Source organism: Cynocephalus volans, chromosome 2 (genome assembly GCF_027409185.1).
Source record: "Cynocephalus volans isolate mCynVol1 chromosome 2, mCynVol1.pri, whole genome shotgun sequence".
Lineage (NCBI taxonomy): Eukaryota > Metazoa > Chordata > Mammalia > Dermoptera > Cynocephalidae > Cynocephalus > Cynocephalus volans.
The window spans coordinates 202,699,537-202,712,756 of NC_084461.1; the positions used below are offsets into that span (position 1 = coordinate 202,699,537).

Consider the following 13,220-nt stretch of genomic DNA (forward strand, 5'->3'; position numbering starts at 1 on the left):
ACCCCAAACACAGCACAAAGCTGAGATGGACGGAAAGCTTTCCAGTGTCACTCTGTGGTAAGCCACAGATTTGCTCTCTTCCGGGGATGAAGAGCTCACTCCCTACCAACCGCACCTGAGGCTGGCAGCACCTGAGTCACCCCGGCGGTGCCGACACCTGTTTTCTCATGAGTGCAGTCTACCGCTCCCGAAGACGCGGGTCCTGGGTCCCGCCCCGAGGGTGCGGGGCAAGAGGGAGGCGCCGCGCGCATTAGGCGCCAACTGTATACCGCCACCCCCCTCCCGCGTGCACGCACACACGCACACCCTCCCGCGGAAACTGAGGCAGGCAGGTAGTGGACCGGGTGCCTCTGCCCGCCGGCTCGAGACGGAGCTCGAACTCGGACGACGGAGCGGCTTCCGCCTGGCGGGAGCTCCTCAGCCGCTGAGGCCCGGCCCGGCTCGCACCGACGGAGTTTCACAAAGAAAGTCTCCCGGCCTGAGCCCCTCACGCACTCACCGGCGCCGGCGCCTGCGGCGACTCGGGCTCCCGCCGCCTGCGGCTACGCGCCGGGGTCGGCCCTGGGGTCGGCTCCGGCGCCGGCGGCGGCAACTGCTCCATCCCCACGGGGCCCGGGCTGTGTCCGCCTCGAGCTAACGGTCCCGCCAGCTAGGCGCGCGCGCAGGAGCCGCGCGCCATGTTCCCGCCGTGCCGCGCGCCGCCGCGGCAACCCACACCGCCCTCCCGCCGCGCACGCGCGTCCCCGCGGACCCCCACACACCACGCACGCGCACGCTAGCCGCGCCCCCCCTCCCCGCGCGCCCCGCCTGGCGCCCTCTGGAGCCGGCCGCTGTTCCCGGCATTGTGCCCACTCCCGCCGTGCCGGTCCAGCCTGGCATGCCGTTCCCTGTTCAGCGCCGCCGCCTGCCGCATTGCGGACCACCCCGGGCCGGGCCCCTGGACCCCTTCCCGGAACCATTCTTTTCGCTTCGCTTGAAATGCGGGGCCCGGGGAGACGGTCCGAGCCAGGAGGGGCTTACTCGCCAGAAATGCATGAAGTAGTACGCCACTAAGGTGCTGAGATCTCCATCGTGGAGGTGTGCGAGCCACCTGCACGAGTGTAGATGACACAACGAATGCCCGCGTCGCGAGAAGAGTCAGAGAACCTGAGCTCAAGTCCCGAATCTCCACTAATCCTTGAGTGATTAGGGTCAGGTCTTCTGGGACCTGTTTCTCCTTAATCTGAGGACTCAATGAAATATGATAAAGCCTCAGTACCGTTCCTAGTACTTACCAGGTGGTTACTGGGTGACAAGACCTTTTACGTAGTTTTAATGGTTAAGAACCAATGGTTCAAGTCCATCTCTTGAAAACTGGAAAACTTTGACCGAGCCAGAGAGGCTCAATTTCTATATGTGCAAAGGGAGAGAGTGGCAGTAGTACTTCACAGAGTTGACCTGAGCTTTCAGGGAGACGATGCATGTACATCCCTGAGCACAATATCTGGCACACACCGAGCTCTCTGAGGTTCACTGGTGTAATTCTTGCCCTATCCATCCAAGACTCCTCAAAGTTTAATGAAAGGGGCTCTGTTCCTGAACCCTGTGGTACAATTAGCTGGGAGTTCACCCAACCCTGGGGCTGCAGGGACTCTTCCCACATCTTTGCTTTCCATTCTTTCCCCCAAACCTCTCTGAAAACCCAAAAGTTGGCAGAAAAACAGCAAGAATGTTTGCCCTTCTAGAAAAAAGAATTTTCTAGAGTCTCGGACTTTGTAAATGGTTGCCTTTTTTCATACGGCCAAGTAACCAAAAAACTCAACTCAGCCTGGAGTAAAAAAAGGGAACATACCCGATCACATCATTTAAAAGGCCTGGGGTGGTGACTGAATCAGGCATAGCTGGATCCAGGTGCTCAAACAATCACCTCAGTTTGTCTAATTTCTCAGGGCTTGCTTCCCTGTGTGATAACTTCATTCTCATGCAGTTCTCATTATGTGGAAAACATAATACCCCGGACAGCTCTTAGCTCCTATCTGCCCAAGAAAGCAGGGAATGTTTCCCAATAGTTCCACCTGAAGTCGTAGGGTTGACTTTCATTGGACCCATGTGGGCCCCTGCCCGAACCGATCACCACAGCCAGATAGGCCACAGACCTGGCTATATGGGGCCACTCTAGCAAGGGGTCATCCCCTCCATAAGAATGTGGGGAGGAGAGGGGAGTGGGAAAAAGGATGCCTCCCCCTGAAAGATGGGGATGCAATTACAAGAGGCATCGGGTGCAGGGCTGGCACAAACACGAACTAGCCACTGCACCATCATGTAGGCATGCAGTGGGTCCACCATCGAGCAACCTGGATGTTCTACAAAAGGGAGTGACAGTTACTTCAGCTACTGGGAAATGCCCTCCCACCTCTGCACCCACCACCCTTCCCAAACCTACCATTTCCCAAATCTGCTTGTTCAAAAGCAACCCAATTACCCATCATGTGTGCCCAAAAAAGATCTGAAAAGATGATGTTACTTCCCTGCCTAAGAACATTCTACGATTCTCTCTGGCTTATGTGACTCACCCACCTTTAATGATGGAAGCCAATATCAACCAACATCAACCAATCCCTTACCACATGCCAAGCACTTTGTGGACATTCCTCCATTGAATCCTTGCCAACAGCATAGAAGGTTAGTACTATTACTACATCCATTTTACAGATAAGGTAACAAAGTATCAGCAATTTAAAGTAATTTACCAAAGCCAAGTTAGCATGTACAGAGCTCAGGTTAGCACGATATTGTTCCCACCATTAATGTTGCCATCCCAGCTCCATTTGCTCATGTTGCAAAGTCCTGCACCCACCTCCAGCTGGGTGACCAGTGAGAGGAGCTCTACAGCAGAAGGAACTTCTCAGGACCCCTTCAGTTTCTGAAGAAGGCGGCGGGGGGGAGCGGGCCAAGACACTTAGCTTTACCAACCCCCACCCCATGATTTCATGAGACAGGGAAAAGAATTCCTCCAAAAGAAAATTAGAGTAAGGTTAGGAAAGGAAGTAGATGTTAGGTGGCCCCTAACCAGCAACTGATGTCTCCCATTGGTGAGTATACGAATTTCCTATGGCTGCTGTAACAAATTGCCACAGACCGGGTGGCTTAAAATAACACAAATTTATTCTTATAGTTCTATAGGTCAGAAACCTGAAATTGGTTTCACTTGGCTTAAGTCAAGTTGTAAAGGACTGGTTCCTTGGGGAGGTTCTGAAGGAAGGATCCATTTTCTTGCCTTTAGGGGATACCTGTATTCCTCAGACTGTGGTCCTTTCTTCCATTTTCAAAGCGCATCACTCCAATATCTGCTCAGTGCTGTAGTGTGAATGTGTCCCCCAAAGTTCTTATGTTGGAAACATAATACCCAATGCAACAGGTGGGACCTTTAAGACATGATTAGGTCATGAGGGCAGAGCCCTCATGAATATGGACTAATGGCATTATCTCTGGAGTGGGTTAGTTATTATAGAATTGGGTTCCTGATAAAAGAATGAGTTTGGCCCTCTTTCTCTCTCTCCCTCCCTTATGATGCCTTCAGCCATAGGATGACACAGCAAGAAGGTCCTTGCCAGATGCAGCCCCCTCAACCTTGGACTTCCCAGTCCCCAGAACTGTAAGAAATAAATCTCTGTTCTTTATAAATTACCCAGTCTCAGGTCTTCTGTTATAACAATACAAAACAGACTAAGACACCCAGTCATCACATTGCCATCCCCTCTGACTCTGACTCCTCCTGTGTCCCCTTTAAAAGGATCCTTGTGATGACAGTGAGCCCACTGGATAAAACAGGATAATCTCCCCATCTCAAGATCATTAACTTAGTCACATCTGCAAAGTCCCTTTTTCCATGTAAAGGAAAACATTTACAGGTTCTGGGGTCTGGGGATTAGAATGAAGACAACTTTGGGGGCCATTATTCAACCTACTATGGTAGATAAAAATCAGGTGAGCTAATACAAAGTGCTCCAGAAACAGAGAAGAGCTGGCTAACTGCCCCAAGAGGGAAAAATGCCCTTGGAAACCTCAGCATCCACATTAAATATTCAAATGAGTTAAAATCCATCTAACTTGACATCTCAGCCTCATTTCTTTAGATATGCAAACCACCTAAATTCCCATCTATCCCCCAACACCAAGCCAGCCAAGCCTCAGAATGCTTGTACACCCTTCTAATGGAAATAGCCAACCATCATCACCCACAGTGCCTGGGGAAACAGTTGTGTGCCCTTGACCCTGCCCTGGCTGAATCATCAGTGGCACCTGAACCACGGCACTGAATTCACAGCATGGCCAGCAATTTGGTCTAGCATCAACCAGGCAAAGTTACAAAAGAAGCAGAATCAGTGGGTTGGAAAGAGAAAAGAGGAACCAGCCATCAGAACTGCCTGCACTCCTGAAGGCTCCTGGGCCCAGCCATTTGTAACCCTAAGATAAATCCCCTTTTCCATGAAGTAGTGAGTGGGCTTCTGTTCCTTGCCACTGAGATGTTCCAACTTCCACAGATCATAGGGCTGTCCCTGCAGCCAGACTGCAGGGACTGAACACACTTGAGGAGCAGACAAGAGTGTTTACTCCTCTCACTGCTCCTAACAATTGAACACACTGACATTCAAAATTTAGACATCAGTCTCTTGTGGGTTTTGTCAGTATGAGTCAACATCTGGTTCTGATTTAATATGAGACTGAGGAGACAAGGAACATTAATTTTAGAGTCAGAAACACCTGAGTGGGTACTAGTTCTGCCACTTACCAGTAGTGTGACACTGGAAAAGTTACCTTACTCCTCTAAACCTGGGTTCCTCACCTGTAACATGAAGGTGGTTGGAGGAACTCATAGGATCACTGTGAGAATAAGATCAGCCAAGGGCAGGTCTTTACACAGGGCCTACCTGGTCATTATGCACTCAATATGACATAAACACATAACTTATCTCCTCTTCTAAAACCAGTGCAGCTCTGAAAAATGAGTCACCCATAACTGTGGCAGAAAAGACTGATTTGAACTGATATAAGACTACTTAAAATCTTTCCTTACCCCTCTTACTGTGAATATTTGCTACAGAAATATTAATGTTTGGTTACAGAACTCCACTGAGTTATTACTCATAATACACAGTACATGTGTCCTATCATCTTCCTAAAACTGGAAAACTTCTGAATTTCACAACTTTTCTAGCCCCAAGGTTTCAGAGACTGTGGACCTGTATCTTTATGAGGGTGAGGATAAGAGTTTAAAGCTGGCCTGTGGTGTATACACCAAGGTACCTGCCATTTCAGTGAGGACTTTGGCAGCCAGCCAGTCTTGAAACTCCACCTTAAACACACTCTGCCCCTTTCCCTGTGACTTTCTTTTTTTTTTTTTTTTTTGTCGTTTTTTCGTGACCGGCACTCAGCCAGTGATTGCACTGGTCAGTCCTATATAGGATCCGAACCCGCAGCGGAAGCGTTGCCGCGCTCCCAGCGCAGCACTCTACCAAGTGCGCCACGGGCTAGGCCCTCTTTTTTTTTTTTAAAGGGGATCTTAACCCTTGACCTGGTGTCAGCACTACGCTCTCCGAAATGAGCTAACTGGCCATCCCTATATAGGGATCCAAACCCGTGGCCTTGGTGTTATCAGCACCACACTCTCCCCCAAGTGAGCCACGGGCCGGCCCTTCCCTGTGACTTTCTAAGGGGCATTTAGAAGTTGCACTCAGCCCTTACAGCTGAGACCAGGGTGACATCCTGAAAAATCTGCCTGATGATGACAGCCAAGTGGTGCTCCAGATGAAAGGCACACAAAAACTTAAAACATAAAAAAGGCATTCAACTAAAGAGTTGTTCATCAAGCACAAGCACAAAGCCAACGTTCCATCAGGTTTTTAATTGTGTATCAATGATTGTGCAAAAGCAATTATTCCCATAATTACAACACAAACTATAAAAAACAGACTTAAAGAAAAGAAAGATGACAGTACAGCAAAAGGTTCATTTCTTTCCTGTTAAAACCACAGTGTTCACAACATAGCAGCACACACAGCCAGGCGTTTTGTGCTTTCAGCATCCTCTGCTTCCCCTTCAAGGGGCCGCTTTTGACTAGTGGAAGGCTGGAAATAAAGAAAAAAGGAGAATTCTCAAAAGAAAATCACTGGCTTCTTTAAGATTATCAAAGTTCCCCAATGCCTCCAGTAAATTGGAGGCATTTTATGTGAAACTTCTAGTATCAAGAATTACTGGTTGTCACCATTGATAACTGAATCCCCATCATACCCTCCTTGACTCAGACACACTTATTTAATTGAAATTTCTCTCTTGTGGCTTCCAGCCACTCAAGGATGTATACTGAAAGTAAGTGGCAGAACCAGTCTCCTCTTGGTCATCTTCTCCTAAATTACCAAGTTTAAAGGAACTACAATACCTCTCGCTTGGAGCTACAAGTCTTGCTCTTTTGTGGGAAGACAATCTTTTTTCTGCCTTAGTCACTTTCCATTTATAAAATTAGGAGGGAGCAGTGGGAAAAAGGAGAGCTATCATTCACCAAAAATAAGCAGTACAGGAATGGACAGTAACTAATACTTACAAAGAACTTTAGAAGAATAAAATTATAATCAAGGAATCATCAACTGCTCACCCATATTTTAAATTTTTCAAAAAATTTAAAACTGAGCCTCAAATAGTCTTCAGATCTTGCTCTGCAGGAGAACTTCAGAATAATAATCCCTAGCTGGGCTTCTCTAAAATTAAACATACCCTGCATTATTAAATCTCTTTAAGTGTGCTAGAGCAGATCAAATTGAAACAAAGTACCTACTATATTACACATAAAAAGAAAAAAAAAAAGGTAAGCAATTGCTACTCAGGAGAATCTTCGAACTCATCATCCTTGCCTATCAGCTCTTTAAACCTAGCCTACAGTTTGGCTGGTTAGCTCAGTTGTTTACAGCACGGTATTACAACACCAAGGTCAAGCGTTTGGATCCATGCACCAGCCAGCTGCCAAAAAAGACATAAACCTAGTCTACATTTAATGATCATCATCAGGAATACCTGAGCTGGGACCCGCGGTAGAGCCGTTGATTTATTTTCCTCATACAGAAGATCCTGAAACTTTCTCTTCACATCCTCATCCTGTGAAGAAATTAAAAACGTAAGTAGTCTGTGCCTGAGGGAAAGCAAGTTCCTGGGATGACAGAACTAGGATGCCCTTGGAAAGAGGGAAGCAGGCAAAGACATCCAGTCTGTCCACCAAGAGTCATCCCCTTGCTGAAGCTTCTAGAGCAAAGGGACTGTGAATTGCTGACCTCTGCCTTCCCAGAGCAGTCTAATCAACAGTCAGTGCTCAGTCAACACTGGCTGAATCAAACCCATGTGCCCAAGAGCTACTGGTGTGTCAGAGAACCACTTCCTAAGATGGCACTCAGGAAGCCAGAGACAGGGCCCAACTCCATGGAGTTCCCTGAATCCTTCCAGGACCACCTCCCACCCCTGCCTCTGCCAGTAATGAGGCTAGTTACCCAGGCCATCCTAACAACCAACCCAGTAACCTAGGAAAATTCACCCAGCAGGTGCTACACAAGTCACCAGAAGACCTTCAAAGCCCACAATATCCCAGAGCTCAGGTCCAATGAGAAAGAAAGACAATGAAAAAAGATGTAGCATTTCAGGTGTTTCATACTGCAGGAGGGGGTGGTGGGCAGAGCACACAGAACTCCTGCCCAGATGTGTAGGAGGGTAGCTCCCACCTTCCTGAATGCTCACTTCTGCAGAGTTCAAAAGCCCTGAGAGGTGGCCTGGTACAGCTCTCCCAACCTTTGTTAAGGCTATGACTAGGAATGTGGGCTTTGGAGCTGGCCAGAAGCCCAGCTCAACCACTTACAAGTGGTATGCAGAACACAGACCCAAAGCTGCCTGATTCCAAAGCCCCATGTACTTTCTCACCCAATCTCCCCTCCTCCCCCTAAGCCAAGTGTGTCATGGTGGGCAAGGGGAGAGGGCACAGGAGCAAAGGCTTCCAACATTCAGCTATTTGATGGATACAGAAAATGTACACTGCTAGAGGACTAATACCAGGTTCATCTCTCCTCTCTCCAGTAGCTAGAATAACCACCTGCTTCCATCCCTGTTTAACTGAGTCACTCTGTATGGCTCCCACTGCCTATTATGATAGTGCCAAGCTTATCCGGATTCTACTCCATGCTCTCTTGTGGCCTTAGGATCTCACTTCTCAGTGTGAGTAGTGTCATTCTCTTTTTTTTTTTTAGTAGTGTCATTCTCAAAAGTCCATCCCTTATTTCCCCTTGTGCCTACTCACACCCCAGCATCCACCCAGAATGGCCTCCAAACAGAGCTGACCACAAGCCTATGTAGGCCTATATTTAAAACAAGTCATCAATGAGCAATAAAATGAAAAAGGAGCTCAGGTAGAAAAGTTTATCTGTAAATATCCTTCCTTGGAGATGTTTACAATCTATTCGAAAAATATTAAATTATAAATCCCTCGAAGGCAAGCAGGAAGGAATCCTCTATTTCAGCTAGTAAACAAGAGGCAAAAAGTGGATATAAAAGATGCTCCCAAAACTGGACACTCCATTAATGACAAAAGAGAGACCAGAATCCACATTCCCAATACTCAGTCAAGTGGCAGACCCACAAAACCATTTGGTTTCTTCAAAAATACTGAATTTCCCCAAAATAAAACCTAAGCTATCACTAACAGATGATTTAGATGGGCAATCTGCATCCTTATCTCATTCACTGTTAGCTCCACCTTTTGCTCCAAAAACAAAAGATGGACAAAAGAGTATTCAAGTGAGACCCCTGTGGCAGAGCTGAACTTAACCTTTTCCTTGGTTGTTAATATCAGTTTTCTTTTGAGACAAAAAGTACAAGCAAAATAGGCTATGCTTGCTCATAAATTTCAGGCAGATGCAAACTTTGTTCAGAGGCCTAACTGGCCAGCTCCAGTTTTTTCAAAACTAACATAGCTCCTCTACCTCTGCATTTGGACCCCAAGAGTTTCCCTATTAGGATACATAAAAAGAGCCAGGAGGCATGTTTCTCTTTCTCATCAAAATTAAATCCCCACATGCAAAGGCACCCTTTGTTTCCAAACTTCTTTTCTCCAGGGTCCTGCTGTTTCAAATCTGTGTGGTCTATTGAATGCTAAATCATCTGACAGATTTCTTCTGGGGGGACCACTGTTTCCAGGGCAACATCCAAAACACATATATATCTGCTTTTTTTTTTTTTTTTTTTTTTAAGGATTTGTTGTTCTCAACCTGAGCGGCCTGAGCAAAACTGTTAGGTGTGGAGGGTCGGAAGAGAATGGGGACAGTCTTCCCAGAGTTCCAGAATTACAGAGCTAAGGTTGGAATGTCCGAAGAGTTCCTGGACCAAGGATCCCCAGAGTAACAGCCTCTAACTCAAACTACCTGGTTAAGTCCTCCCTGCTCCACAGGAAATAGAGACACCAAAAGAGAGTTAACAGAAAGGGCATGGCTGTGCTGAATGGAACTGCACTTAACAGAAGACCAGACATCAGAAAACCTGCCTGATGCTGTGGCTAATTCCAAAACCAAAGATTAACTCAGCAAAGCCACAAAGGACTTTCAACTCTGGCAGTTCCAAATGAGGTCAACACATAATATAATGGCAGCCACAACCCCCAGCAGGAACGCGGAGGCAATGCAGGCTAGAAAGTGTGAGTGACAGCCTGCACTAATGGCACTACTCGCCATGAACAAAAAGTGGGACCCTTTATACCAAATCCCCAGGGAGGCTCCTCTCCTATGCCTCCCTCAGCTTCCCTGCTTTAAGGATGAAGATGGCTGGAATGTAGCCCAGCCCACGCCAGGAGGGGATACGGCTAGGGGTGGAGCCAGAACAATCTCTCAAAGGAACATAGCCAAACTGCAGACTTGGGGCAGCCAAGTGGAAGCAGAACAGGCAATAAAATGAGCTTGTCCATCCAAGAATCACAAGTAACACTGAAAAGGTTGTATCCGCCCCCAAACACACACACACATACCTATATACCTAAAGCTCAATTTGAAACAATTACATCAGACAGACCCAACAAAGCAAATGTGTTTCCATTCTCTTACTCATCTCTCCCAGACATTTCAGGGCTCCTCAAGTATTTTATGCTAGCAGGCACTGTCCCACACCCACCTGCAGCCACGGATGCCTTAACGCTTCTTCTGTTGTATAACGTGCCTTTGGATCTACTACCAACAACTTCTTGACGAGGTCCAGAGCTAAAGCAACAAGATAATTGGGCAAATCTCAGTGAAAAGGATAAACATATTAAATCAGCAATGCTAAAGAATGCCAGAATTACAGGCCACCATCCAGAGAAAGGAGAGACAGTCTGAGATCATCATGGACTCAGCAGACATAATGGGCAGGGGGCCCCTAACCCTCCTCACTTTCTGTATTCAGAGTACTCTGAGTACTCAGGAATGATAATGACACTCCCCATCTCTTCCTGCTGGGACATCACAACCTCTCAGCTCCCTGTTCTCCCTCTTGTTGCTGGACTCAAGCTCAAACTAAATAAAGCTGAACTTCCAGCCAGTTCTAAGAGACTCAGGATGCACGGCGTACTCTCCCTGGGTCCCACAGATTGATGGTGAAAATTCTTCACCCAGAGAGACTCCCTGAAACTCCAAACTTGCCAAAAATAAAGCTTGACTACTCCAGCAAGTAACAACTGCAAGCTGGCTTGTGTATTGCCAACAATATTATTCCTTAAACATTCTGCCATTTAACACAATCACCTATGTTACATTATTTGACAATTAGTTTTAAAATCTACTTTTTCTTCAGGGAATTACAAAGTTGCACATAAATCATAAAATACAAAGTAATTAATGACATTTAGTTTTTACATGCTTACTTAATCAAAGGAAACCTTGTAACTAAAAAGTTACTTATAACTAAAAAGTTAAATGGGTACCAGACACCTGTGTACATTACACTTAACTCACAAAAACCCTTTAAGTCAGGGGTTAGTGAGGTCCCAATTACAAATAATGAAAATAGATACTCAAAGAGGTTAAATAACTTGCCTAAGGTCACACAGCTAGGAAGTAGCACACCCAGGACTTGAGCCCAGGCTCTAGAGCCAATGCTCTGAATAATTTCCTCTGCCTCTCAAATGGTGCGAAACTAACAAAAGAAAATAAGAACAGAATTGACAGGAGAAAACATCATGGAATTTGAAAAGAAACTCCCACCACAACACACACACGTTTTAGCCAACCACAAATTCTTAACCCTTTCGTATCCATACCCTTCTCTGAGACCTCTGCCCAGACTTCGGGAATGAACTTGTATTTTCCACTGGTGATCTGATCCTTCAGTGACACTTGAGTCTTATGCTCAGAGAAAGGTGGATACCCACTAAGGCTTAATATTGGTAGAAAGAGAAAGGAAAAGAAATCAAGTGGCATTCTCAGTGGCATTTGGATATATAGGTTTCTTTTTCAGCATAATCAAAGTCATATTTTTCTTTAAATCAATGGTCAAAAAGTGACCTATATTAAACACAACCTCTCTACATGGACATGTTTATGATTTCATCTAATTACCTCCCACAAGACTGTGAAGCAATGAAAACTTTTCTTACCAGATAAAAAGAATAACTCCTAAACTCCAGCAGTCCACAGCACGGTTATACCCAGCAGTCCCAATGGAAAGAAGAACCTCAGGAGCCAAGTACGTGGGGGTGCCACACAAGGTTCTCATGAGAGAGGTCTCCCCCAAAATCTTGGACTGCCCAAAATCAGTAATCTAAAATGAAGGTCAAAAGGGAATAATGTTTAATGATGTTGTAAAATAAAAGATTAACATAGTCTGCCAGTCCTAAAAGACACGAAGCCTAGAGCAGATTCTATTGCACAGTTCACACCTGTTGTGAATCTGGAATCTACAAATTCATGTCTTTGCAAGTTAAGGTATTTAGTTTTGCTTAAAATAAAGTTTCTGAGCCTAGGAACCTCAAGACAGGCTTTCTCTGTTACCTTACAAAAAGTTTATAATCCTTATCACAGACACTCTAGAATTCTAATTAGTCATGCATGGTTCTTCTTAGACCCCAGTTTCTCAAACTTGGCTGTACTATGGAATAGCTGGGGAACTTGGAAAAAAATACATCTGGGTGCCACACTCAGAGATTCTGAGATTCAGCCTGCTTGATTTTTTTTTTTTTTTTTAAATCCTAACAGTAGATTCTACAGTGAAGCCAGACTTGAGAATCACTGTCTTAGATGGATGGCAGGGAAAGGCAGGGGTTGTGATTCACTTGTCCATTGAGACTTCTCCTCCCTTCCTCCTTCTGAGCACAAAGGTGGCTTGTACACAGTGGAGATCAATAAGTGCTCATGAGAATCTAGATAGGAGCAATATTACCTGATCTGTAAAATAACCACTAAGAGTGGAAAGGTCATATTCTCAATTTTTTATGCTCCCACTTCTTACACGAGGAATTAAAAGAGTTTCTGAACAAAAAGTTGCTGGAGGGGCGACACACAGAACATAAATTTCTTACCTTTATAAGACAGTCCTCTTTTTGAGATGAAAGTAGAACATTCTCTGGCTTTAAGTCCCGATGTATAATACCATTTTCGTGAAGGTACTACACATAAAGGGAGGCATGCATGATCCTTGGATTTATACAGTAGGTACGTGAGCACAAAGTTCCCACTACACACGCATCTAACAGCTGGGTGGAACTGTAAGCTATGTCACACACAACCATATTCCCCCAAATCATAGAAAACTGCTGGGTAAAAGGGGTTAGTGTTTACAAATTTATTTTCAAGAAAACCTTTAAAAAGCAGAAAAATGAAAACAGCAACTTACGACAGTAAACCTTTAATTTCACTTTTCAAGATAATAAATATCCCTTCATGTTGGCAGAAATACAAGATGTCAACTTCAATAAAAATGTAAATGGGTGATGTAAAATATTTTGAGAATATACCAAGGTGAACATAAAAATTCCACCAAAATTATATATTTGGTTATTCCAACCCTGAGAATAATATTTTTAAAGGGAATCTATAAAACATATATTTGTAAATTACCAAGAGTTAACATTTCTCGATGCAAAGACTTAGTCTTTGAAAACTCTATTATCTGAAATAGCATATAAAAATGAACAAATAAAGAAACATCAACATACTATATCACATTTCTTTAGGAAACAAAAATTTCCC

The 13,220-nt window shown here is 45.2% G+C and overlaps 2 protein-coding genes across 2 annotated transcripts in view; both read right to left on the bottom strand.

Annotated features, from left to right (window-relative positions):
• The window catches only part of TTC28 (tetratricopeptide repeat domain 28), a 703,516-nt gene extending 702,899 nt beyond the window's left edge, over positions 1-617 (bottom strand). Inside the window, exon 1 of the mRNA XM_063085699.1 lies at positions 500-617. Coding sequence (XP_062941769.1) covers positions 500-601 — 102 coding nt within the window. The 5' untranslated portion in view covers positions 602-617. The remainder of the gene's footprint in view (positions 1-499) is intronic.
• A 5,367-nt stretch (positions 618-5,984) lies between these two features.
• The window catches only part of CHEK2 (checkpoint kinase 2), a 35,856-nt gene continuing 28,620 nt past the window's right edge, over positions 5,985-13,220 (bottom strand). The window contains exons 9-14 of the mRNA XM_063087743.1: positions 12,551-12,637; positions 11,630-11,793; positions 11,294-11,409; positions 10,171-10,256; positions 7,048-7,128; positions 5,985-6,107 (exon numbers count right to left, since the gene is read on the bottom strand). Of these exons, the coding sequence (XP_062943813.1) occupies positions 6,018-6,107; positions 7,048-7,128; positions 10,171-10,256; positions 11,294-11,409; positions 11,630-11,793; positions 12,551-12,637 (624 nt within the window). The 3' untranslated portion in view covers positions 5,985-6,017. The remainder of the gene's footprint in view (positions 6,108-7,047; positions 7,129-10,170; positions 10,257-11,293; positions 11,410-11,629; positions 11,794-12,550; positions 12,638-13,220) is intronic.